The 26,029-nt window shown below is 54.8% G+C and overlaps 1 protein-coding gene across 1 annotated transcript; it reads right to left on the minus strand.

The window, feature by feature from the left end:
- Positions 1-1,101: 1,101 nt before the first annotated feature.
- TRPV2 (transient receptor potential cation channel subfamily V member 2) lies at positions 1,102-18,373 on the minus strand. Its single transcript, XM_068977752.1, has 15 exons — positions 18,252-18,373; positions 16,413-16,649; positions 14,190-14,323; positions 12,352-12,645; positions 11,435-11,718; positions 9,332-9,505; positions 8,821-8,976; positions 8,205-8,303; positions 7,361-7,431; positions 6,764-6,929; positions 4,944-5,010; positions 4,527-4,843; positions 3,562-3,689; positions 2,683-2,762; positions 1,102-1,196 (listed from the first exon to the last, which is right to left on the minus strand). The coding sequence occupies exons 2-15, from the start codon at positions 16,610-16,612 to the stop codon at positions 1,102-1,104; spliced, it is 2,265 nt and encodes a 754-aa protein (XP_068833853.1). The 5' UTR covers positions 16,613-16,649; positions 18,252-18,373.
- Positions 18,374-26,029: the final 7,656 nt, after the last annotated feature.

Genomic DNA, 26,029 nt, shown 5'->3' on the forward strand with positions numbered 1-26,029 from the left:
TGGAAGGTGGAGCGGCGGAGGCTACAGACCGTGGTTCTGCGCGTTACATGCGATCACGCCCTCGAAACCCTACTGAGGCTGGCGCGCGGCAGGCGTGCACACACCGTGACCGCTCCCCGTCCTGGGGACCGGGGCCGTCTGCCCTCCCCGCACCAGCCCTTCCAGCCACTGCTCCCCGACCGTCCCCCTCACTCCCCTTCCTCCGTCCCCCGCTCCTTCGAGACTCCTCCAGCCGCGCCCGCGTTTCACCAGCGGTGAAGCCTTCCTCCCTCCCACAGCGTGGGAACAGGCTTGGGTCTGACCACTTAGAAAACATTCAGCCCGTCCACGCACGTCCTGGGAACAAACACACAGGACCCCAAGGGAAAATGCCGGAAACGCAGTGGTCACCCATCAGTTACTGAGCAGGTCTTAGAAATAGGCGTGGGGTTTTCATGTAGGGAGGGGGGCTTCTAGAGGGGCCCACGCCTAGGGGTCAGACACCCACGAGGTCCAGCGTCATGCGCGAAGGATTTAGTGTAAGTGCCAAGAAGACCAAGAGGCGTCCGGAAATGCTGGGGGATGACGGCTAGGGACCCCGAGGGCGCCCGGAGCCTCGCAAGCCTTCAGAGGCCGGGGTAACCTTGCTCTCGTGTCCCAGGGGGGTCCCTCTGGCTTGCAGGAGTGGGAACCCCTGGATTGCACAGGAATCGGTAATCCACAGCCTGAATGAAGTTCAGCCCAGGAGCGGGCTGAGAGACGTCCTGCAGGTGACTAACTGGTGTCGAGGCTGGGGTAGAGGGGCCCTACTGGCCTGTGTCCACCACCTCACTTCTGCGGTGACAGCAGGCACAGTGCCTCGGCCAACTGCCTGCACCCCAAAGAGGGCAGCTGTGGGGATGCAGGTGAGGGTCCCTGTGCCCAGGAGACTGAGGGAACAGCCCCGCCCCAGACACAGGTAAACTCTCAGAGAAGTGGCAGATGCCAACCAGCCCAAGGGCCCAATACCTTTACTCAACTAACGTTTCCAGGAGAGTCAGCCACAAGAAAATATTTATTCATTTTTGCCACCAAAGACCCCTGGAGCCCCAGAGCCAGCAGGTGGGACTGGAAAGATATCCATCAGTGGGACTGCAGGGGCTGCAGGGGCACCTGGTCTTCCTCAACCGCGCTGTCCTGGCTGGACTGGGAGGCCAAAGCCGGGCTCTTCATGGCGCCTGTAAAGGGATGAAGACCACGGTGGCCTGGTCCTCAGGGTGTGTACCCCAGGAAGCAGGCTCCAGGAAACAGGAGGAGGCCACAGCTATGGCACCACTCCTGCCTGTAGACAGCAGGCGAGGAGTCCCAGGCAGTGCCTCCCCCCACCACGTGCCCATCAGGGGCCTCCTCCCAGGAGCTGAGAGTGCCTGCAGGTGACAGGCTCTTGTGTTAGAAACCAGAACACCTGAGATAATGTGCTGAAAAGCCAGAGGGTGGCGAGAGTCAGGTGCTCAGAGAAGAGAGGAGACCCCACCCCACCTGGGGAGAAGATGGGAAAGGTGGACGCCCAGAGAATGGAAGGGCACTTGGGACAGAGCCAAGGAGAGATGAACAGGGAGCACTGTTGAAGGACTGCCATCACATGGAGGGAGGTGCAGGGGAGGGGGCTGGACAACCGTTTTGGGCCTTGACCCGAGGAGGAGGAATGTGGCCTTCCAGGCAGTGGGAGGCGTTGTGTGCTGGGGGCTGTGTGTGGTTTTTGTCTGCATCAGAGGGACTGGAGTGGGATGAGCCTGGAGCCAAAAGCCTTGTCTAGGATCTGGGTGCAGACGTGGGAGGGAAGGGGCAGGGCAGAGGGTCCCAAGGACACTCAGCACCAGGGGGCAGGGGGTGGTAGAGACCCACAAGTCCTCCCGCCTGGGCGAAGAGGGGCGGCCTGACAAATGTGGTCCTGGCAGGGCAGCCCCAAGGCTGTTCCCAATGGTGATGTCCAGTTCGAGGTCAGAGCAGGCAGTGGGGTGTGGAATGACAAGGGGATTTTCAGAGTCTTCAAGGGAGGGGACAGCAGGGCTCGGAGGCAGGAGGTTATCAGTGAGGGCCGTGTGGTCAAGGACCCAGGAGCCCTGGAGGCAAGAGGAGACTCCACACACCGGTTTCTCGAGTGATGGGGCGGCTGTTGGGAGGGAGCCGGGGCACAGCAGGCAGAGTCTGGAAAGAGCATGAGAAAGGAGAGAAGGGCAGCCGGAAGTCCTGAAGTGGGAGCTACAGAGGATTCTAGAAGGGGCCTGCCCTGCAGAGAGCCAGTCCTCATAATAGGCCTCTGGTGGGGGTCATTCTTGGAGGAGGGCCAGCACCACCCTAGAATTGAGGGGCCTTGAACAAGCCTGAGCCGTGAGGCAAAGGCAGAGGAAGTGGCTTCTCAGGTGTGGGGGTGGCCAGGCTGGCCTGTCGGGGTGGAGCCATTGGGCACTGGCTTGTTCCCCTGCTGGTCCCCCCCAGAACCCATTGAATGAGTGGAGGGTGCAGCAGAGGGACAGACAGAAACCTGGTCAGGGAGAGGCAGGAGGGGAGGGTGCACCAGGAGCTGGTTGCCCAAGAGGTGGTGAGGAGGGGGGACAGACTGGGGGAGGCACCACTTTATGGGACAAAGCCCCTCCACGATGGAGCCTGGAGCCCAGACTCTCTGTGCTGTGGGCCAAGCAGACACGCCCCACAGCCACTCACCAGGGCCGCCCCGCCCTGAGGGCTCCTCGCACACCGTGGGCAGTGTCTGCTCCCACGCAGTCCAGTTCACTTCCTCTACCCTGCAGGAGACAGGGCAGCCGTGAGGCTCCAGGAGGCCAGGGGTGCAGGAGAGCGGCTGCTCCAGAGGAGGGCAAGGAGGGCGAGTCTTCTCCACAGGACTCTGGACCATCTACCAGCCCACCTGAGCCTGTGCTCTCAGCTCTCAGACTGTTGCCCCTACAAGGGGCCCACAGGGAGGAACAGGCGTCTGTCTGCTCTGGCTATTCACAGTGACCTGGATTGTCCCCAGCATCCAGAGAGGAATTTAGAGGAGCTGGATCTCTGTGGACTCAGGCTCTGGAGTCTTTTCACAGCTACTCCACATCCTACGACCCACCCCTTGCTTGGCTATGCCCTCAGAAAAGTGTATTTCTGGCCATGCACTTGTCACCAGGCTCCCTCTCTGTGGGGAGAGTCTGCTTTCAAGGGAAGGGTTGCAGCCTCAGGGTCAGGATGGGGGTGGAGAGTAGAAGGGCAAAGCCAAACAGTCACAGCAGGCTTAGCACACTCTGACCCCAGGATGCCTCTGGCTTTTGACCTCCTGACTGTACCCCATTTCAGGACTGAAGGAGTTAGTCATGGACCATTGGGGAGGGACCTTCAGTTTCAGTCAGTGGATAGGAAGATGAACTGATAGGCAGAGCGGCGGGTCTTGGAGCTCTGGGTCTAATGAGGTCCAGCAGCACTGACCTCGCCTGCCCTGGCCAGAGTCCTCGGACACACAGACCCTGCCTTTCCCTCCAGACCTGGCTTTCCTTCCTAGCTGCTCTCCCGCTGGTTTTCAGCAGGGCCCCCAGGCTGCCCCGGCCCCCTGCTCACCTGAAGCACCAGCGCTCGTCGGGGCTACCATCTGGCCTGGAGCCAACTGTCAGTCTCACCCCTGCCCGCTGCTGCTTCCTCCTGCACCACCAGTAGCCCTTCTCCATCTCTAGGACAGAGATGGCTTTCTGGGAACAAAGGATTCATCAGACAGCGCGGCGGCACTTCACAGCGTAACTCAGCATCCGTGAAGTGCGTGGATCTGAATCCAGCCCCACAGTTCACATGCCTCTGTGTCAAGCCCTGCATCCCCTGAATGTGTTCCCACTTAGAGACTGAAGATGACGTGTCCTGGGTGATTGCTGGGGAGCCCGCAGGTGATGAATGCCCTACAGTGACTTGCAGTCACATAACTACAGCTTTTAGAACTACAGCAGGCACAGAACTTCACAGTGCCTGCCCCTGGCACTCAAGCCAGTTGGGGACGGCATGGAACTTTGCAGGTGAGGCTCAGAGAAGATAAGTGGCTTGCCCGGTCAGCAGTGAATTGGTCACACAGTTCAGCACCCCCTCACCCACAAGGCTCTCCCCGCAGCACCTGTCCAGACCCACCTGGACCCTCCCAGCTCTCATCAGCTCCCAGCTACCCCAGCCTCTGCCCTCCCCCTCAGCTCCTCCAGGCCAGACCAACCCAGGCCCCTGCATCCCACATGTGTCACCCACCAAGCTAACCCCACAGAACATTCGATGAGTACCGAAGCGGGATGCACGAGGGCGGAGTCTTCATCTCGTTCTCTGCCATATGCTTGGAGCCTAGAACCATGTCTAGCCCTGCACTGGGCACTCGGGAAACACTTAGTACTAACAATGATGGCAGCTAACACACAGCACCTAGTATGTGCGAGGCACCTCCCAAGACCTGATCCATCCTCAGGTCAGCCCTGTGCAGGATGGAAAGAATGGACAAGGGAGATCCCACTCGGGGGCTCAGGACACAAGAGGCGATGGGGACCCTCCCCAGGTACCTGCAGCTTCCAGATGCTCCAGCTGTCGGTGGCGACGCTGTTGACGGTCTCGCTCATGAGTGCAATGAGCATGTTGAGCAGCAAGACGTAGGTGAGCAGCACATAGGCCAGGAGCAGCAGCAGCACCACACCGCGGAAGTGCAGCTGGTCTTGGAAGGCCAGCTCGCCCATGCCGATGGTGAACTTGAACAGCTCCAAGGAGGTGTCCAGGATGCCCTGGTATGGGGCCTCCTTGTCCTCCTTCCCTGCCACCTCTGTGGAGTTGGAACCCACAGGGGCCCCGGTGTCCTGGGGCTCCCGACTCAGGCTCACTAGTGCTGCGGGGAGGGGAGAGAGGCAGGGGGTGCTCAGCCTAGGGGAGACCAGCGGGCAGCCTCGAGGGTAGCAAGGGCTGGGCGGGGGAGCAAGGGCCTTTACCAACAGCGAAGCCGAAAAGGAAGACTAAGTAGACCAGCAGGAAGCGGAGCAGGTCCCGAAGGATGACCTAGAACACACGCCCCAGAGTTGGTTGGGGGGCCCAGGTCACTAGGTGTGACTCCAGACCCTGCTTCAGCCCTGAACACGTGCACGCGCACATGCACAATGTGTGCATACACAGGCCCTGTGGAGCCACAGTGAGAAGGGGGGTCTTTTAAAAAATCTATATCAGATCACATCATTTTCCTGCTCAAAACCCTCCAAGGCCAAAAAATTAAACCACAGGCTCCGGCAGCTCCACGTCTGGATATGTACCCAAGAGAAGGAATGGAAAAACAAGGACTTAAACAGATAACCCAGGTACCCGTGTTTGCAGCAGCGTTGTTCAAACAGCCAGAGGTGGCAACAACCCAATTGTTCACAGATGGATGAACAGATAAACTAAATGTGGTGTCTACATACAGTGCAGTATTATTCAGTCTTAAACAGAAAGGAAATTCTAATGTGTGATAGCAGAGATGAAACTTGAGGACATTATGCCCAGGGAAATAAGCCAGGCACAAAAGGACAAATACTGTATGACTGGTACTTACATGATGAGGCACTCAGAATAGTGAAACTCATAGAGATAGAAAGTCAAAGTGTGGTTACCAGGGGCAAGGAGGAGGCGAGTAATGGGGAGTTCGGGTTTCATGGGACAGAATTTCAACTGGGGAAGTTGGACAAATCCTGGAGATGATGGAGATGGTTGTACAACACTGTAAATGTACTTAATGTCACTGAGCTTCCCAGGTGGCTCAGTGGGAAGGAACCTGCCTGCCATTGTGGGAGATGTGAGAGACACGGGTTCCATCCCTTGGTGGGGAAGATCCCCTGGAGGAGAACATAGCAACCCACTCCAGTATTTTTGCCTAGAGAATTCCATGGACAGAGGAGCCCCGAGGGCCATAGTCCATAGGGTTGCAAAGAGTTGGACATGACTGAAACCCTCCAGGGGCCTCCCTGAGGCCAGCAAAACCACTCCCTTCCCCCCACTTCCTCCCATACCCTCCCAGCCTCTGTCTGTCCCTAGCTGTCCCAGCTTGCTCTGGCTTCCGGCCTTGGTCCCTTTGCCTAGATTGCTACTTCCTTGAGCCTGTGGTGGCTGGATCATTCTCTCGGATCTTAACTTACATGCCACCTCTTCAAAGAGACCCGCAGAGCAGCCTGTTTACAGCACCTAGTCACTGTCCCTCACACCCCCCTTACATGTTTCCTTCAGAGAATTTAGTGTAATGCACCATTCTCATTTGCTTTCTTATGCTGTTTCCTCGGCTAGAATGTCAGCTTCAGGAGAGCGAGATCTATTCTGTTTGTGAACAAAATACTGTGTTCCTGACACTTAGAACAGGGCCTGACCCATACCTAGCATCTGCTTCCTAAATGTTGAATGACTGAATGAATGCAGGCACCTCCACGTGCCCAGATGACCCAGGGCACAGCCACACTGGTGAGCTTCTATGCTTGGTCCCTGCTACTTCAGTGAGCAAGGAGGCGCATGCTCCTGTGTGGACACTTGCCAGCACACACATGTGCACATGTGCTTACCCACGTGGAGGGCAGACCCTGAGAGCAGGCACAGGTATGTGCACCCTGATGCTGACACTCGGTGAGCATCTGGGGGCATGGGGCACGGGCAGACTTGCTCACATTCCCCTCTGCCTAGCCTAGCTGGGGGGGGTGGGGTCGGCACGTGCCTGCTGAGCCCAAAAGGAGTCCCCCTGGGGTGCAGTGTCCAGCTCCGCCCAGTCTGGCTGCACGGGGCTGCCCCTGCCTCTCACCTTCTGGATCATGACGCTGTAGATGCCCGTGTGTTGCCAGCCACGCATGTAGTAGAGCAGGTTCAGCCAGCCCAGCACCAGCGAGCACACGAGCAGCGGCAGGTGTGCCTTGACGGCCAAGAAGCACAGCACCTGGGACAGCACGGTGAGCAGTGCCTGGACCAGGCTGCGGGGGGCAGGGTCGGTCAGCTCGCGGGCCTCCCCTGGCCGGTGCAGACCCCCACTGCCCCACAGCCCCTGCCGCGGTCTCAGAGATGAGATGTCCTCCCTGTGTCCGGACTGGACCTGAGCATCCCGACCTCCATCTCGGGTGAGGTCCCTGAGGGCCCCAGTTCCCTCCCCTGTAAAGCGAGGGTGACAGGAACAACGCCTGACTCGGCAGGCGAGGATTCAGTGAGACACAGCAGGTAAAGACTCTAGGCTCCACTGAGGCAGAGCGAGGACTCGGTCGACGTGATGAGCTGGACCCAACAGCAGCCCAGCTCTGGGGTCCAGCCTGCATGCTGGTCCCAGCCCCTGGAGCTCCCTGGTCCCCAAAGCCGGTGTGGTGCCCCCTCCCAGGCCAAGATGGGGGAGGAGGGGTGAGGCCTCACGTACAAGAGGATTTCGAAGTAGCTGTCCATGAAGGAGATCCAGATGAACAGACGGCGCCTCCAGAAGTACCACAGCTGCAGGGGGGCAGGGAGCCGGGAGGACAGGCTGTGACACGTGCTGGGCCACAACACAGCCCCACTGCCCTCAGGGCTGGATCGCCACTGTCAAGCTCCCCGCCCACGGCCTGTCACAATCCAACCAAAACCGCCTCGGGGGCTCAGGCGGCAGCTTTGACTTTTGGGGTGCTTATGAATCTGGCTGGTAGCTGAGAAAGCTCCAGACTCTGTTTCCAAACCGTCAGACACCCAGACAATGCCAGGGATCCCCCGGCTCCCTGTGGATCCAGCTGGAGGGCTCATGCTCCATACGATGAAAGGGGCTCCTTTCCCTCCCCCTTCCTGGCTGCCCAGGGACCATCCGGTGCTCCAGACACCCTGGCCTCCCAGAGAGTCTCCACACCACGGCCCAGTCTGTCTCCCGCAAGCTGGCAGTATCTTCCCCTGAGGATGTCCTGCTCAGGCCCCGAGCCTACCCTTCTGTGCTCTTCAAGTGAGGAATGACCCAGCCAAGGGACCGTGGGCTGGGGGCCATCTAGCTCTATTCACAAGGGAGCAAAGCTGGCACTGCCAGGGGATCACAGGAGTCATTTGCCGCCCTGAGGGCACCCCAGCAAGCACAGCAGGGTTAGGGCATTCAGGCCAGAAGGCAAGGCCGACCTAAGGCTGCTCAGCACGGGACCAGGTATGGGGCTCAGTCTCCTGAAAATGCAGGGACTTGGTTAACCTGTGCCCAGGCTCCTCAGAGCAGGATTCTGGGTTTGGAGCGGGGTGGTCAGAGGAGCCCTCACCTGGCCTATGAGGAGGTAGACTCCCCCAAGCAGGAGCAGCACATGGCCCAGCAGCAGCATGGTGTTCCCAGCCATCACTTCCGGTGAGAGGAAGTCCTGCTCGAAGAGATGCTCGGCTCAGCCTGGGGTCCCCTCCCAGCAGCCCCCCACTGATAGCTAGGCTGGGGGCCCATTCTGAGTGTGAGTGGTGGGGAGGCCCCCAGAGTGGCAGAGCAAGCATTGGCTCTGGAGCCAGACTGTCTGGTTTCAGGCCCCATCTCCACCGCTCACAGCCTGTGTGGCCCTGGAGAAGGTGCTTAATCTCTCTGTGCCTCCCTTCACTCACCTGTAAACCAGCCATGATGAGAGTTATCATCTCAGAGACTTGTGAGATTAAACATGTTAACACATGTCAGTCATGTGGAACACTTTCTCACATATGGTGCACACTCACTAAGTCCTAACTATTACTGTTGTTACCGCTATGCTGTTACTGCCATGCTGTGACCAGCTAGGTTAGCACGTGGCTACAGCACCCAGCGGTCAGCATCTGCAGGGTGGGTGATAATCCTTGCCCCATCTTCTGCCAGGGTTGTTTCCAGCAAGCCTCCCCAGGACGTGCCCCTCCCCGCCTTGCCTTCTCCAGGGCAGGCTGGTGGTAGGTGACAGCGGTGAAGATGAACATGTAGGTCAAATAACACAGGAAGTTGAAGAAGAACCTGGGGATGAGCAGATTCCACTTCGCCTGCAGCAGTTTGTTCAGCGGCTCCAAGACTACCATCCGGTGGCGGAGCTGGGACGGCAGGTGAGAGTCAGAGGCGCCTTTGGTTCAGCAAGTACAGTTGGGGGCACCAGGGGAGGAGGAGAGGACAGGGAGCCCCGAATGACCCCTCCCCACCCTCACAGCTACAGAGTGACCAGTCCTGAACAGGTGCTTGGCAACAGAGAGGACACCCTGGCGTGATCCCCAGCTTGGGTGGCACCAGTGTGTGGAGTGAGCGTGTGCCCAGGGGCTGGGTGGAGACATGATGCCACACCCCCACATCCCAGTTTCAGGGCCTGTGTGGTCCAGCAGGCTGACCCGAGCGGTAGACCTCGCAGGAAGCTCTGCCAGGCCCCCTAGGCACACCCCCACCCCGCGGGCTCACTGGGCTTCGGCAGTGAAAGGCGATGATCTCCAGCACTGAATTTTCCTCCCAGCTGTCCACAGAGGCCAGGTCATACAGCGACACCCGCACAGGCCCATAGGACCACTCGGTGAACTTTCGGGAAAGGTACTGGCATGGCTCCGGGAGCTCCCGCTGCAGGATGTGTCTGAAAATCTACAGGGCCAGGCTCATGAGCTTGAGCTTGACCTGCATGGCCACCACCCCCACTGATGGGAAGCCTCGGACTCAGTGTCCTGCAGAGCAGACACACGCATGTGCCCTGCACACACGTGTACTTGTGCATATGAACTGTTATACATGTCCACGTACTAAGCCCCATGTAGGCACTCCCACCTACCCACCTATGCCAGGGCCTGCCAACCTTGGCTCTTCCTTCCCCATTCCTGCCCCAAGGCCTCTTTTCTGGACAGTCTTATGGCCAAGGGACCCCCAGTTCAGGGGTCCTTAATGCCCCATGACATCAGAGGCTGCCAGCTACACATGTGTGTGCATGACTGTGGCCAGAGTCTAGAGCTCTCAGCAGGCTAGAAAGTGTCCCTGACCTGAACAGGTTCGGAGCAGTGTGGTTTTACAAATGAGGAATGTTGGAGGTGGGGGCTTCCTGTGCTGGGGAGTGGCTTCCACAGGTCACACAGCCATGCCTTTAGACACAAAGGGAGGTCCCCACACCCCAGGGGCCTTGGAGGGCAGGAAGAAAATGTAAAACCCATTTATGTTCAGTTTGGTCTTAAGCTTTAAAGACACCTATGTTCTAAGCATGGGGCCCTGTGTCACCTGTGTAGGTTGTACACCCATGAAGCTCCCCCTGATAATAAGGATCAGACAATGAGAAAGTTTTTTGAGAAAAAAGTAAAGCTAGATTATGTTTATTCTTTTTGTTTAACCACACAGCTTATGGAATCTTTTAGTTCCCAGACGAAGGATCGAACCTAAGCCCTTGGCAATCAAAGTAGAGTCCTAACCACTGGACTGCTTGGGAATTTCCTCATGGTTACTCTTTCTAAGAGTAACTTATAACTTCCAGATAAATCAGCTTTAGGCGTTAAAATTGAAACTGCAAAAGAAAAGTCTGGAAGAAGATAAGGCTATGGAATACACACACATGCATACACACACACGTATATTCATGCACACACACAAAGTTTTAAAATATTGTAGGAGTTAAGCAATAGCAAAAATCAAGAAAAAGATAATTATACTCAGCTACATAAAAATGTAAAAATTCTGTGTAGCAAAAAATGCCATAACATTTTTTTAATGTTGAACTGGGAGAAAAATTTGCAACTATGATTTGCAAATTGTAAACAAAATGCTGTTATGTTCATGATCAGTAACACTTATGGGACTTCCCTGCTGGTCAAGGGGTTAAGAATCTGCCTTGCAATGCAAGGGACACGGGTTCGATCCCTGGTCTGGGAAATCTCATATGTCGCTAAGCCCCATGTGCCACAACTAATGACCCCTGGAGGCTGTGAGCCCCAACTACTGAGCCCGCATGCCACAACAGAAGCCCACGTACCCTTGAGTGTGCACTGCTCAACAAGAGAAGCCACCACAATGAGAAGCTCTTGCATTTCAACTAGAGAGTAGCCCCCACTTGCCACAGCTAGAGAAAGCCAGTGTGCAGCAACAAAGACCCAGCACAGCCAAAATTTAAAAAATAAATACATAAATAATTTTTAAAAAGAACACAAAAATCAATAGGAAGAAAACCTAACAGCAAAGAACATGAGACAGCTATTTGCTAATCAAGAAACCCAAATGACTTTAAAAAGAATCCCTGGGAGTTCCCTGGTGGTTCAGTGGTGAGGATTCAGGCTTGTACTGCCATGGCCCAGGTTCAATCCCTTGTCGGGGAACTAAGATCTGGGAAGCTGCACAGTGCAGCCAAAAATATACAATCCCTGCTTTATAATGTAATATATTCATTCTGCAGCTCCTGGATAATTTACCAATAATAAACACACACGTAGGAGAGGTGCATGCCGGAACTGCTCTGAGCTAGACACCACCCCAGGCTCTTTCTGCAAAATTCCTGGCTGAGTACTCCTGCTTCCTGGAAAGGGCGACCCGGCCACTCACCTCGATTTTGCCCTCCTTGGCGGCCAGCTTCAGGGGCGTGAGGCCCTGCAGGTTGGGCATGTCCTCCAGCTGCAGGCCCCCCACCTGGAGGAGCCTGTCGTACATGTGGGTCACCAGCATGCTGTTCTCCGGAGAGTTGTCTGCAATCATCACCAAGGCATGCAGCACTGTGTTGCCCAGCGAGTCAGTGGCCTGCAGGTTGGCGGGCTGGTGCGTGTTCTTCAGGAGATAGGTCACCACATCCCACTGCTGGGTGCACGCAGCCAGGGAGAGGGGCAGCTCGCCTGGGGGCCAAGGAGACAGCTTGGGCCTTGGGTCTCTCAGCTTCCACCCGCTGGCTCGTTATGCTCCCTGGACTGCCTTGAGGTGGGTCAGGCAGCCAGAAGAGGAGATGCAGTATTATATCAGGGTCCCCGGCCCAGCCAGGCCAGGTAGTGAGCAGAGAAGGTCCCGGGCCCTGCCCAGGGCAGCTGCACCTTCTCTCAGGAGCTGGTCGAGGTGGCTCTGTCCAGCTCTGACCCAAGGGAGAGGACCTGGAGCTCTAAAGGGATCAGAGTGTGGGCTTGCCCATCAGGCTTCCCACCCCTTGCCTCTATCTCCTTTCTTTGCTGGGGCCCAGACCCACTGCCGCTGGGCACAGATGTTCCTTCCTCCAGGCCCTGTCTGGTTGAGTCTCATCACACACCAGTGCTAGCTGCCCGCTCCCCTGGCCCTGGTCTGAGCTCGAGTGTAGTGAGTGAGCTTCCTTGGCCAGATAAGGGTAAAACATCTCTTAGACAAGCTGCCTTTGCAGGTGGCCGAGTGATTAGAAGCATAAGGGGTCAGACAGGTCTGGGTTTCAGGATCACATTAACCCTGTGACCGTGGGCAAGGCCTTATCCCCTCTGCAGTCCACTTTATACAAAAAGGCAGCTCACCGAAGTAGAAGGAGGTCTCTTGGCTCCTCTTCTGAAAGAACTGGCCGCAGGCCCGGGCATGCACATCGGCCCCATTCTCCACCAGGAGCTTCACGCAGAGCAGGCTTCGCTTCTCGATGGCGATGTGGAGGGCACTGTGGCCTCGGTAGTACTCATCCAAGCACTGGGCGTTGACCAGAGGCTGGGGATTGCCCGAGGCACGGTCAATCTGCAGCAGTGGCTCGATGCAGGCGTTGGCCCCGTCCCGAAGGTTCAGCACAGCCTTCATCAGACAGGTCTTCCCCGTGGAGCCCTCTGCAGGAGGAGGGGAGGGGGCACTGTGGTGTTCAGGCCGCCCACCCACCCATACAGGGAGCACCCCAGCCATGCCGCAGGGTGATAAGGCTCAAGCCAGAGGGGTTAGAATACCAACAGGTATGGCTGCAATTTTCTTTATTTTTTAGTTGCAGAAAAGCTGCTTTACAACGTTGATTTGGTTTCTGCCATACAACAACTCCAATCAGTCATAATCATATACATAAATCCCCTCCCTCTATAGCCTCCCTCCCACACCCACATCCCACTTCTCTAGGTCATCACAGAGCACTGAGCTCAGCTCCCTGGGCTATACAGCAGCTTCCCACTAGCTGTCTGTTTTACACACGGTAGTGGATACATGTCAATGATACTTTCTCAATTTATCCCACCCTCTCCTTCCCCTGCTGTGTCCACAGTCCATTCTCTGTGTCTACGTCTCCATTCCTTCTCTGCCATTAGGTTCATTGGTACCACTTTTTTAGATTCCATATTATGCATTAATATACATATTTGTTTTTCTCTTTCTGACTTACTTCACTCTGTACAACAGACTCTAGGTTCATCCACCTCACTACAGCTGGCTCAAATTTGTTCCTTTTTACGGCTGAGTAATATTCTGGTATGCTACAATTCCTGCCCTATAAATTAAGTTTCTAAGATGTGTAGGCAACGTTGTCCACACAAGAACATTTGGAGCAGTGTTTGTGAAGTGGCTTTGCCACTTAAAAACTCCGTCTCTTCTGGGCAAGTCATTTGGCCTCTCTTAACCTCAATTTTCCTCACTGTAAAATGGAACCATCCCAGGGTTCTTGTAAGGATCACATGGAATTATATACAAAACTCTTAGTACACAGAGGTGCTGAGGCCAAAAATTACAATCTAAATGGCCACCAGTAGGGGGTTAGTTAACTAAACTGTGGTCAATGTGCAGGATGGGAAACTCCGCCGGTTGTTACAGTGACTGAGTTAGAGGCCTGTGCACCGAGATGGAGCATGCTATAAGATGTAGTAAGACAGGGAAAGCACATTACAGATCAGCACACATGGCACGGCCCCACTTCTTACATATATACCTCCTGAATTTAAACAGTTTGAAAAGATGTATTCCATATCATTATTAGGAGCCAGGATGATGGACTGTTTTTACCCTCAGCTTTATACATTTCATTACTATTTGAACCTTCTAGAATGCACAAATGTTCTTTCCTTCATCAGCCCAAATATTACAGGTACTTATATTTGGGGCAAAGAATGCTCTGGGATAGATAAAGTGTGTGGTATGCATGTCAGATCTCAGTGATGCTGTTACTGAAAAAGAGGCAGGGAAAGGCCACATTGAGGAAGCCTGAGAATATCCGTTCGCCACTGACACGGCTGAGGGTGGCCGAGGCAGGCCCAGGTTGGGAGCTGGTCGGGTAGGTGGACAGGGGAGCGGGCTCTATCGGCAGGAGAGCTGCTAGGAGCACTGCCCCTCCTTGCCTCTCAGCTCCTGACCATGGTCGAGACCCACCCAGGGAGCCCCGGCTCGAGCGGTAGCCTACCTCTGTACTCCGAGTCTGTGAGGTACTTGCTGGTCCGGCGCAGGTACTCTGGTAGCCCCGCCAGATCCTCGGGGGCCCCCCGGGCCACGGCGCTGAAGAGCCGGTCTCGGCCAAAGCGGTTTGGGTCTGGCTGGCTGTGGGAATGTGGTTTGTGCCTGATAACTGCAAGAGAGCTCTGGGCCCCCAAAAGAGGGGAAGCTCTTTCCCCTTCCCAGGGAGCTCCATGAGAGCCTCTTGAGGGCCTCTACCCTCCCTGTAGCTGAGTGGTAAAGAATTCACTTGCAATGCAGGAGACACAGGTTCAATCCCTGGGTCAGGAAGCTCCCCTGGAGAGGGCCATGGAAACCCAGTGCAGTATTCTTGCCTGGAAAATCCCATGGACAGAGGAGCCTGGAGGGCTACAGTCCACGGGGTCACAAAGAGTCAGATATGATTGAGCGACTTAGCATGCAGCATGCACTCTCCCAGACTGACCAATGAGACCCCAGGTGCTCAGACCCCTGGAGGAGGGGACTGTCCGGGGCCGTGGTCCATGCGTCCCCCGACCTCAGGCATCTGGGAGATCTGCTCTCACTCTCTAGGTGCCCTGAGGGTCTCACAACAAGCACAGGGCTACCAGAGGTGCCCACAGACTTGGGGGCTGTCTGTACCACTGGTCCCCACCAAGGAATCAAGAAAAACCCCTCGTCTTCTCAGACCATCTATGGACTAACAACAGAGCAGCTGCCCCCCTGACCATCACTTCTGTCCTGGGTGAGCAATCTCTATCAGACAAACAAGGAGATACAGTAACTTTCCCAAAGTCACATGGTGCAGAATTCATGGTGCGGGGGATGGGGTGGGGGGTGAGGGCTCAACTAACTCCAGACCCCGACTCCAGAGAAACTCCAGCCTGGACAGAGTCTCCTCAGAGAGATGGGTCCCAAAATGGAAACCAGATGCTCACAGAATTTTACTGAGAAGCCACACTTCTGGGAAAATCCCCAAAAGGAGCTGGTAACCCTTCTGAGTCTAGCAGGGCTGGGTGGGGTACCCCCGCCTGGACCCATCCCTTCTCACAGAGGCCAGCTTGCCTCTGGGCTCCTGGCACCATGACCAGCCAATGTGAAGGGACAAAGGGGGGACTAACTGATGTTTTGGGGACCCTCAGGTCTACCATGGAGTGGATCAACCAAGAAAGGGTTGGAGGCTCTGATGAGTGGGGGGGCTGCTGGGATCAGTCATATTTTAAGCTGTGATTGCATGACTGATGCACCATCATTCACCCAGCAGACCACGTGGACGCAGCATGACCAAGAGGGCTCTGTGGCTGACTGGGGAGCCTGGGGCAGTCTGGCTAGGGGAAGTGGCTATTTGGACAGGCACTTCCTGTCACAGGGTGGCATCAGAGTCCTGGGACAGGGAAGCCCATGGGGCACAAAGGGCACCGAGGTGCTGGTTCTGCCTCGAGCTGGTGGCCCAATCCCAGAAGCTTCGCAAGCATCCTCTCCTGCCCTGGTGTGAATGTGACCTCGGTCCTGCAGCACAGACAGGACCAGGACGGGGGCTCTGGGCTCGGAGGCCAAGGCGGGCGGCCGAGTCCCAGGGGTGAGTGAGGCGGGGGCAAGGGACAGAGGGGCTTCCCTGGCAGAGTGCTGTCTGGCCCATGCAGATATGGCAGACCTCACGCTGGGGCATGCCAGGTGCACCCCTCCCCCACACCCACAGGGCTCCCTGCCAGAGTGGTTCCCAGGGTCTGAATTAGTGGACATCACAGGAAAGTCAAAGTGAAGGTGATTCCAAGAATAAGCCCACTGTTCTTAATCCCCAGAGTCCACGTCCCCAGGGCAACAGGTCCAGCCTCAGAGGAGCCTGGGAGCACGCGGGACATTCCTGGATGTCCTTGACTCTCCTGGCCTGGAGTGTGGATCCTGCTACCACCCCTTGCAGGGACTGCGACAAACAAGGAACATGCCAGGCTCAGCTGAGTAATTGGAGCTGAAAGAATATGTCCCTACCAAGAGGAATGCAACCCCAGAAGACAGAAGGGCAAGAATGGGGAAGGTTCTGGAAGCAGCAACCTCAGCGAGCAGAGCGGAGTTCAGCCTGTCGGCCCTGGAGCCATCAGAGCCAGACCGAGGACCCCCCAGGCTGTGGGGAAGGGGTGCTGGTGTTGGGCCAGGCCACCCAGTTTGCTTCTGCTAGAAGTGAGGCCCCAGGCTCCATCCACACATGCTGCCTCACCTGGCACCTGCCGCCTTTCGGAAGTTGAGGTTCACTTTGATCTGTGGGGAGGAGTTCCGGTCCTCACCCTGGAACCGGGACTCCATGGGGGGTGGTTCGGAGCTCCCGCCCCCCTTTCCTTTGTCTCCCTGGGCGCCATCTTCATCGCCTCCATCTGAGGTCTCGAGCCTGAAAGCAGGAGGGCTGGAGGGCGTAGTCATCCTCAGGGAAGACGGCTGCCCCTTCTGACTGGAACCTCTGTAGGGGTGGGGGCAGACAGAGATGTCAGCAACCTCCTTCTCCCAGTAGGAGCAGGACTAGAAGAGCTGGCTGGAGCCTGGGACCAGAGAGGCTCACTAACAGAAGCTGGGTACAAGTAGACTTTCCCTGGTGGCTCAGCAGTAAGAATCTGCATGCAGTGTGGAGAAGCAGGTTCAATCCCGGGATCGGGAAGAAATCCTGGAGGAGGAAATGGCAACCCACTCCAGTATTCTTGCCTGGGAAATCCCTTGGACAGAGGAGCCTGGAGGGCTACAGTCCTTGGGGTGAGCACACACAAGTAGACCAGCCCCCAGGGCAGGGGCTCAGTCCAACAGGAGCAGGGAGAGGAGCCAGAGGAGGGAGGACCGGGAGGGAGGCTGTCAGAGAAACAGGGACCATCACTGTCCCTGACTCTCCCTCTGGGACTTCCTGATCTTTGAGAGGCCACAGCCCCTGGTCCCAAAACTTTTGTGTTAACAGCACAACCCTTTCTTGACACAGCCTCCTGCCCAGCAGTTGATATTCACAGCAGATGAAAATGCAGTTTCACGTGGGGGCAGGTCACTCCACCTCCCACGCAGAGTAGGAGCTCTCTGGGGAAGTCTTCGGAAAACCACGGGCCTATCAAAGTTTTTATTTTGCTGCCAGGACGACCAGGGCTCAGAAGGGGGAAGTGACTTTCCCAAGGTTCCAAGCTGTGGGCAGCACCTAGCCCTACCATGCTGTTCCTCTTCAGTTCTCAGAATTCTTCAGGGCCTGTCTGTATTTTCAGCCTTAGTGTCTCTTAGGGGGTTCAGAACCAGAGGGAGACACCTCTCTGGCGCCCAAGCTGCCCTGAGCCTGCAGCCCCACCAGGCCCCAGGCTGGGCGGGGAGTTCAGCTCCAAGCTCTGCCTCACCCTCTGGGGGAGCGCTGAAACCACAGCCGCCATCACATGGTAGGGTGGGGCCCCAGTGTGGAGTGGGAGAAGGCCCTGGGCCCCCCATTGGGTGAGCAGGGAGAAGGGAAAAGAGCCCAAGGTGGGGAGAGTGGAGAGAACAGTGTGGGGAGAGGGCGCAGGGAGCAGAGCTCGGGGACTTGGGGACGGAAGTGGGGGGCATGAGTGGCAGGGTGGACAGTGGCTGGGCCTGGACCATCTTCCTTGCAGCTTCAGCCTCCGGAGTCGGGGGCGGGGGGCGACGTGGGGGCATCTTCCCACAGAAGCAGAGGAGGCGGGGGCTGTCCAGTCCTCACGACGCAGTGTTGAACCAGCATCTTTCTGCGCACCCCGGGGGCGTCTTTCCCATGCCACTCGCCATTTAACCTGGCTAAGGTCCCCACCCTCGCACCGTTCTGCCTCCCGGTCCACGGCTCCCAAGCCTCCGCAGCAACAGCTGTCCTGCCCAACAGCCCCTGCCCTGCCCATCGTCGCCCCCCACCCCCAGCCTGGACACCCGCCCTACCATCTTCCCAGAGAGGTCAAGTGAAGGAGGGAGTCGGAGCCCCGCGGAGACCCTGGCTCAGGGCTGGGCTAGCAAGAACCCCACTTGGGCTTCCTAGCCGCCACCCCCAGGCCTGGGGGTCCGGGCCCCTGGGACGCCCGCATCATCCCGGACTCACTAGTTCGGCGGAGGCAGCGCGAGACGCATCCGGCTTGGGGCTGCGGAGGAAGTGCAGCCGGGAGGGGCGCTGGCCGGCCGGGAGCCCTGAGAGCCGGCTGGGTCCCCCCGCGTGCCACCCGTTCAGCCCGCCTGGCTGCAGCCTGATCAACGCTCTCGAGGGAGGACCCGCTGGCCGGGATACTGACCATTCGGACCGAGGGCCACACCCTCTCTGGGGAGACACGCCCCGCCTCCCGCCCCGCCCCACCCCCACTGCCTGCCTTTGAGGCCCCCAGATGCCGGAGGTGGGGCAGTGGGAGGCCACCCTTGGGTGCGGGGTCCTATTCGGAGGAGAGGGGAGCTGGCGGGCCCTTGGGTCAGCGAGGTACTCGGCCCCTACACGCTGACCCCCACCCCTCCTCTTCCCCACCACTGGTCCCCCAGCGGCCATGTGGCTCAGACGGGGCAGGGAAAGCTGATGTGGACACTCCCGGAGAGGAGGGACTCAGCCCAGCACCTGCCCCTGGAATGCACCCCACCACCCCGACCTCCCGACCTCCTGGGACCTTTCCCCAGTCCCCCAGACCCGCAGCCTGAGGGCACCAGCCTTCCTTCCCTGAGCTAAAGGCGCTTCCAGCACCGGCCAGCAGGGGCGGCTATGCTTCTGAAATTCGACAACTCCCTTCCAAACCAGCCCTGGTCCAGACTGGCGACAGAGCCACCATCCTAGTAAGTAGCCAGCCCTAGGTCATCTCCCTCTCCCTCACCCCTAAAATCCACCCCATCAGGAACCCCACACCCCTAAACCTCCCAATTTGTCCCTATCTCTGCCTGGTCCAAACCACTGTCTTTCCTGCCAGGGAGACCACAGCCACCTTCAGGCTGGTCTACCTGCTTCACTCCTGCCTGGCACCCCTCCCTAATCCATTCTCCTTACAGCAATGAGAGTGGTGTTTCAAAAATGAAAACCAGATCACCTTACTCCCTGGCTTAAACAACCCTCCATACTAAGCCCATGCAGCAGGATACCCTTCTCCACACCCCATCTCTTATTGCAATCCTGCCGTTCACATGACATTCCAGTGTATACACCTGTGCTGTCCACTGTATGGTCACCAGCCACAGTGGCTATTTAAATATGTCAACTATAGTAAAATTAAATTAAGCATTCAGTTCTACAGTTACACATTTCAAATGCTCATAGTCACGTGTGGTTAGTGGCTACTATAGAGGACAGCATAGATACAGAACTTTTCCATCATAGCAGAGAATTCTATTGGACAGTCCTGCTCTAGACATTCTGAACACATTTCAGTCTCTCCAGTATACTAGTATACCATGCTCTCTACTGTTGCCTCCAAGTCTTTGCATAAGCTGTTGCAACTGTCAGGAACACACACACACACACACTGCCTTGCTTTAGCCAATTCCTACCTCTCTGTTTAAACATCACTTCCTTGGGTTGCCTTTCCTAGACCCTGGATTGGTTTGAGGGTCCCCTCTCTGTGTTCCATTAAGTGTTAGTTGCTCGGTTGTGTCCGACTCTTTGCAACACCATCATCTGTAGCCCACCAGGCTCCTCTGTCCATGGGATTCTCCAGGCAAGAATACTGAAGTGAGTTGCCATTTCCTTCTCCACAGGGGATATTCCTACCCAGGGATTGAACTCAGGTCTCCCACATTGCGGGCAGATTCTTCACTGTCTGAGCCACCAGGGAAGCCCCTGTGTTCCATGATACCGTGCATTTCTCTGATAGTAACTCATTGTCCATTATGGTTAACATTTAATTGTCTGGCCTCATCTTTAATAATAACAAGGGCCTCCTGAGCAGTTACTATATGCCGGATACTGCTCAGTGCTTTGCATGTAATTCTCAGAGCAACCTTATTTCACAGATTAGGAACTGAGGCTGGGCAAGACTGGACACACTGTCCAAGGCCACAAAGCTGGGAGGTGACAGAGCAAGTATTCGAATCTGGAGCCACGCCTTTATACACCAAGCTCTCCAAGAGGTGAGATCTTGCTTATTTTGCTGTATCCTCAGCACCTAGCACAGTGCCCAACCCCAGGTGGTGCTCAAGAAACCTTTGAATTATGATTGTAATGCAGAGGACATTACTGTGCTGTTGGGGGAAAAGTAAAGAGTAAGTGGAGACTCTCAAGTCCTTCAGTGACAGTTGGGTAGACAACCCTAATTGCAAATCAAGTTTATAAAAAGTCCTCAGATTATCAATCATCAGGAAAATGCAAATGAGATACCACTTGATACCACTAGGACAGCTATAGTTAAAAAGACAGATTATACACTACCTTTAAATCAACTAGAATACAATAAAATTTTTTAAAAGACAGATAATGATATGTATTGGTGAGGATATGGAGAAGTTGGAACCCTCATACACTGCTGGCAAATTATACAGTGGTGCTGCCGCTTTGGAAAACAGTCTGCTTGTTCCTCAAAAAAATTAAACATAGAATTACCATATGACCCAGCAATTCCACTCATGGGTATATACTCAAAAGAAGTGAGAAATGTCTAGAATAGGAGACTCTCTGGAGATAGAAAGGAGATTGGTGGTTGCCTATGGAGATAGAAAGTAGATCCCTACAGATTTGGGGAGTAAGGGGGAACTGAAGGGTGCAGAGCTTGCTTGTTTGTTTGTTTGTTTGTTTGGCTGTGCCTATGTGTAACTTTTGAGGATCTTAGTTCCCCAACCAGGAATTGAATCTGGGCCACAGCAGTGAAAGCACTGAATCTTAAATACGAGACCACCAGGGAACTCCCAGTACAGGGCTTCTTTAGGAGGAGAGGGTGATGAAAGGATTCTAAATTTGATTGTGATGATGGTTGTAGATATGCCAAAAACCATTGAATTGTACACTTTATGTTGGCAAACTATATGTGAATTTTATCTTTTAAAAAAAGAGGTCCTCTGAGCAGACTGCCTGTGTTTTTAGTCAGAAATGAATCAAGCAGAGAAACACAGCTTTCTCAGTCCCAATGCCACTGAACTCATATTTGAAGAAGCTTCATCCAGTCCAGTTTCCATGGGAGGAAAATCTCCCCCAAGCCGTCTTTATATTTAGCCTTTCCATATGTTTCAATTCCATGTGTTACAGTTAGTAAACTTTTTATAAAGACATGTTTTTTTCACTTGAATTTGTTTTCAGAATCAATTTTAAGGAAGACAAGTGATTCAAAGCAAGTTCAGCAGAGATATTCTTTGGAGAGGGTGGGAAGGCAACTGCCTTTTCGATGTGTATCATTTGAACTATTTGAGTTTTTCACCACTGACTTAAAAAACCAAAAAAGGGCATCTCTTGCAAAGCTAAAAAAGAAAAAAAAAAAAAGACACAAACCCAGCTCAACTGTGCAAGAAGTGTCTAAAGCCTGTGTGTAATTAATGTAAATTATAAAGAGACGTGGGAAAGAGAAGTGCAGAGTGGGAAGGCAAGAGCTGCTCTGGCCTTAGAGAGAAGGAAAGGTGGAACTTGGGGGAAGTGAGTGCACAAACCAGAGCCTGCTCCTTTGCTTCCCAAGACTTGGTCCAGAGCCTGGGCTGGGCCAGTGTCTTGGCTTGGAGCCTCTCTGAGCAACTCTGTGTCTGAGACTGGCAGAGAGGTAGAAATAAGCCAATTTAGGAGGCTGAACAGGCTTCCTGGAACAAGGGAGGAGACTGGAGTTGACCAGGCTGGTACTGGAAGAGAAAAATACTAGTTGAGGTAGCTAGGAAGGCCAAGAGTGCCTCTTGCAGGAGGGAAGTCCTGCGAAGTCCTGCGAGTGTGGGTGCAGTCTGCCTGGCCTGGGAGATCCTTGCTCTAAGCAGAGGCAAGCTGCCCCTTCTCACGCGGTCTCTGCACTACATCCCACACCCCCACCCCTGGGACCACAGCTCAGCCTGGCCCAGATATGGGGCCTATTTCCCAGGACCCAGAATAGCCACAGCCAGGCCCCGGGCCAAATCTGGGAGCCCAAGTTCACAGCCTCTGGGGAATTTTCTGTACCTTGGGCTGGGTCTGGGCCTGTTCTCAACAACCCTCAGCTACTGGCTTATGGATGTCCGATTTTTGTGTGTATGTGTAATAAGGTTTTATTAAAGTATAAAGGAGATAGAGAAAGCTTCTGACATAGGCATCAGAAGGGGGCAGAAAGAGTACCCCCCTGCTAATCTTCAGCTGGATGTTATATAGTCAGAAAACGTGTTCGCTAAGAAAACAAAGAACTAGAGCTCTAAACATCCTTACGTTGTCCTGAAGGATCCCAGACGAGGCCCCAAGATGAAAGGTTGTTGAATTACGATGCAGGGATTCTTGGCCCCAAAGGAGAAGAATTCAGTTCGGGGCCACAGACAAGGCTTGATCACTCAGAGCTTTTGTGTAATAAAGTTTTATTAAAGTATAAAGGAAATAGAAAAAGCTTCTGACATAGGCATCAGAAGGGGGCAGAAAGAGTACCCCGGATGTCCGATTTTACTACTACAAAGACCAGAAGGGAAGGATATTCTGCCGTCTGGGAGACAGGAGAAAGGGGAGTGGAGAGGTGGAGTCGAGGTAAAGATCGGGCAGACAGAGAAAACGGTGGTCCAAAGGGGTTACAAAGTCAAGGCCGGTAAGAGAGACACAGCCTGAGACCAGAGATCCAGACAGTCTGGCCAGAACCAGCGACAGCGATAGGAGAAAGACCAGACACAGGCAGAGTCAGCCTGGGCCAAGAAAGCATCAGATAGCCTGACTGAGGCAAAAGATGACCCAGGGTGCGTCCAAGGTCGAGCCGAAAAATACGCGATAGAGCACGGAGGGGTGAAGGCGAATCAGGAGACCAAGCAGGAAGATGCAAAGGGCCTCCCGTTAAGCCTCAGCCACCCACACCCGGGACGCCTCCGCAGTGCGCCTCAGCCACGCCCACACCCACGACTCCTCCCCTCCGCGCCTCAGCCACGCCCACACCCCACGACTCCTCCCCTCCGCGCCTCAACCACACCCATATCGTGCGAAGGCTCGGCTCCGCGCCTCAACGCCCCCCTCACACACACCCGGGAGTTCCCCCGCGCCCGCCCCCGTTAGCGTCACCTCCGGCGCCTGTCCAGATGAGGGCCTGCCCTTTTCCCCACGCGCCGTAGGACGCAAGTGTCCGCGGTTCCCTGGGGCTCCCAAGGAAGGAAGCGGTAGGAGCGCGGCAGTGCCTCCCAGTCGACGCCTCACTCCCCTCAGTCACAGCACAGCGAGGGAGTTGGGGCGTCCAGGCTGGGGCTCCTGCTTCTCTCCAGGGGAGCGGGTGTGCGCCCGCGGTGTGGTGCACCCAGGGCTGGGGAGGCACCTGCCTCGCACTCTGGACGCGGGTAAGGTTGGAAACGCGCTCTCGAGCCGGGCCTTCACAGCATTTTCTTTTTCACTCCTGACCACAACCACCTTGGGAGCTAGATCTGTGGTCTCCATTCAGAGAAGGGATCCAAACGTGAACTGGCTTGCTCTGGATCACAGCATAGTTCGCAAGTGACCGTGGTGGGATTTGAACACAGGCAGTATCGCCAACTTTTGCCTTCCCATCTCTCTCTCTCTCTCTTTTTTTTTTTTTTTCACAAAGTCACAAAGGTTTATTGTATAACTTACACCCTTAAAATTTTTAATGTGCTTGGTAATTTGTAAGAATGTACACACTTTTAAAGCTAACAGTTCTAGAATTTTGACAAAAGTATATACGCATATGACCATCACAGTGGTCAAGATACAGAACGTTGTCATCACCCCAAAGTGTGCTCTGGTGCTCCTTTGCCAGCCCCTCCTTCACTGCCATATTCTGATAACCAAGGAGGATTTCCATTCTCGCAGCCTTGGTTTCCAGAACGTCACATAAATGGAATCGCGTACTGTGTAATCCTGACGTCTTCTAAGGTACCACGTCACATGTCTTGCTCTTGCTGCAGTTCCCCATGGCAGTGTCTGACACCCCTCCCAGGTCCCTGGACTTTGAGGAGAGTTTGTCCTCACTGCCTGGGGCTGCTGCAAGCCTGGAAAAGGAAGGATGTTGTGAAGGTGTCTTAGTCCATTCAGGCTGCTACCGCAGACAGGGTAGCTTATAAACAATAGAAGTTTATTCCTCTTAGTTCTGGAAACTGGGAGTTCAAGTCAAGTCCCCAGCGTGGTCACACTGGGGAGGCCCTCTTCCTGGATGCAGCCAGCTCCTCTTCCTGGTGTCCTCATCCTAACCTGCGGGGTCTCCTTTGTAGGGGCACTGATACCATTCATGAGGGCTCCATCCTCCTGAACTAAGCACTTACCAAAGCCCCCCCTCCTAATACCATCATATTGGACATTAAAATTTTGACCTGGGCCCGGGGGCACACAAATATTCAGACCATAGCAGAAGAAATGACAAGGTAACTCAGGAACCAGGGACAGGAGCTCAGAACAAGACTTAGAACATTTCAGAAATAACACTCACATTTAGACTTTATTGGGTAAGTCATGGAGAGTGATTTAGATTTGAATGTGAGACCCTCCCTCAGACCCTCATAGTGCCCTGGGGGCTGCCCCTTTGCTAAGAAACCATCTTAGAGGAGAAAGATTGTTGGCCAGAAAGGCTGGGTGTCCAGGCCAGCATGGCTTGCAAGCGGCCCTTAGTTCCAGAGAGGTGGAGAGAGAACTGGAAAGCTTATGCATCAGAGTTTCTTTTGGCTCCCTGCATTGTCTCCTTTGGTCACAGGTCTACTTTTTCTCTTTGCTTTTTGGAGAACTCTGCCTTTCATGAGAGAGGCTTTCCTTGAATGTCTTGCACCAAAAAGCTAGCTGTGTGGATGGGGCTTCACTGAGCACCCCCGAGTTTAGCAGACAGGTGTCCACTTCATTGCCCCCCTCCCCAGCTCAGCAGGGTCTTCTTTATACTTATGTCCTTGGGGCACTAGGAGGTCTCAGCTTCTCTACTGAGTTACACATGGTCATCCACCATCCAGGGCCAAACACTGCTGGCTGTGCCCTGCTTGGTTTCCCCTCCACTGTCTCTGTCCGTGTTGACATACTTTTAAAAAATTGATTTATTTTTGGCTGCACTGGAGCTTCCTTGATGTGTGTGCGCTTTCTCTAGTTGCAGTGGGTGAGCTCATTGTGGCGACTTCTCTGGTTGCTGAGCCCTGGGTCTAGGGCTTACAGACTCAGTAGTTGTGGCCCATGGACTTAGTTGCCCCAAAGCCTATGGAACCTTCTGGGTTGGCAGGCAGATTCTTAACCAGTGGACCATCTGGGGAGTCCTGCACCTTTTTTTTTTTTTAATCTTCTATGATCACTTTAGAAGGATTTGGAAAGAAACCATTTTAATACTGCAAGACCAACCATGACTGTGATGTATTATGTCTGTTTTCAAGACAATCTGGAGTCATCCCCATGTCCCCACCCTCCAAAAACAAAGACGTTGAAATTGAGGAAATGTGCAGACCACGTTTTGGAGGTGTTCATGATATAAGGAAGCAGGTAGTACCTGGAAGGAGATGTGGAGTCAAGGTAGGAGGGATTAACTGTTTAAAGATCAGCTATCCATGTAGTGACAGATTCTGTTTATACGCTAATGAAAGATCCAACAATGGTCAATGCAGGGGAAGGGTACCTGCACCAACAGAGACCTCGAGAAGGTCAGAGGGTGGCCCCAGTGATGGGACTCACCTGTTCATGTAGTGAGAAAAGAAGGCAAAGTGGGCCCAGGTGCAGACAGGTTTCAGGTCAAGGGTGGGAAGGTCCAACGGCCTGTGTTTCCTCTAAGAAACGTTAAGCTAAGGCCACCATCTGGGAATGAGGGTGTGGGAAGT

This window comes from Capricornis sumatraensis, chromosome 8, assembly GCF_032405125.1.
Source record: "Capricornis sumatraensis isolate serow.1 chromosome 8, serow.2, whole genome shotgun sequence".
Lineage (NCBI taxonomy): Eukaryota > Metazoa > Chordata > Mammalia > Artiodactyla > Bovidae > Capricornis > Capricornis sumatraensis.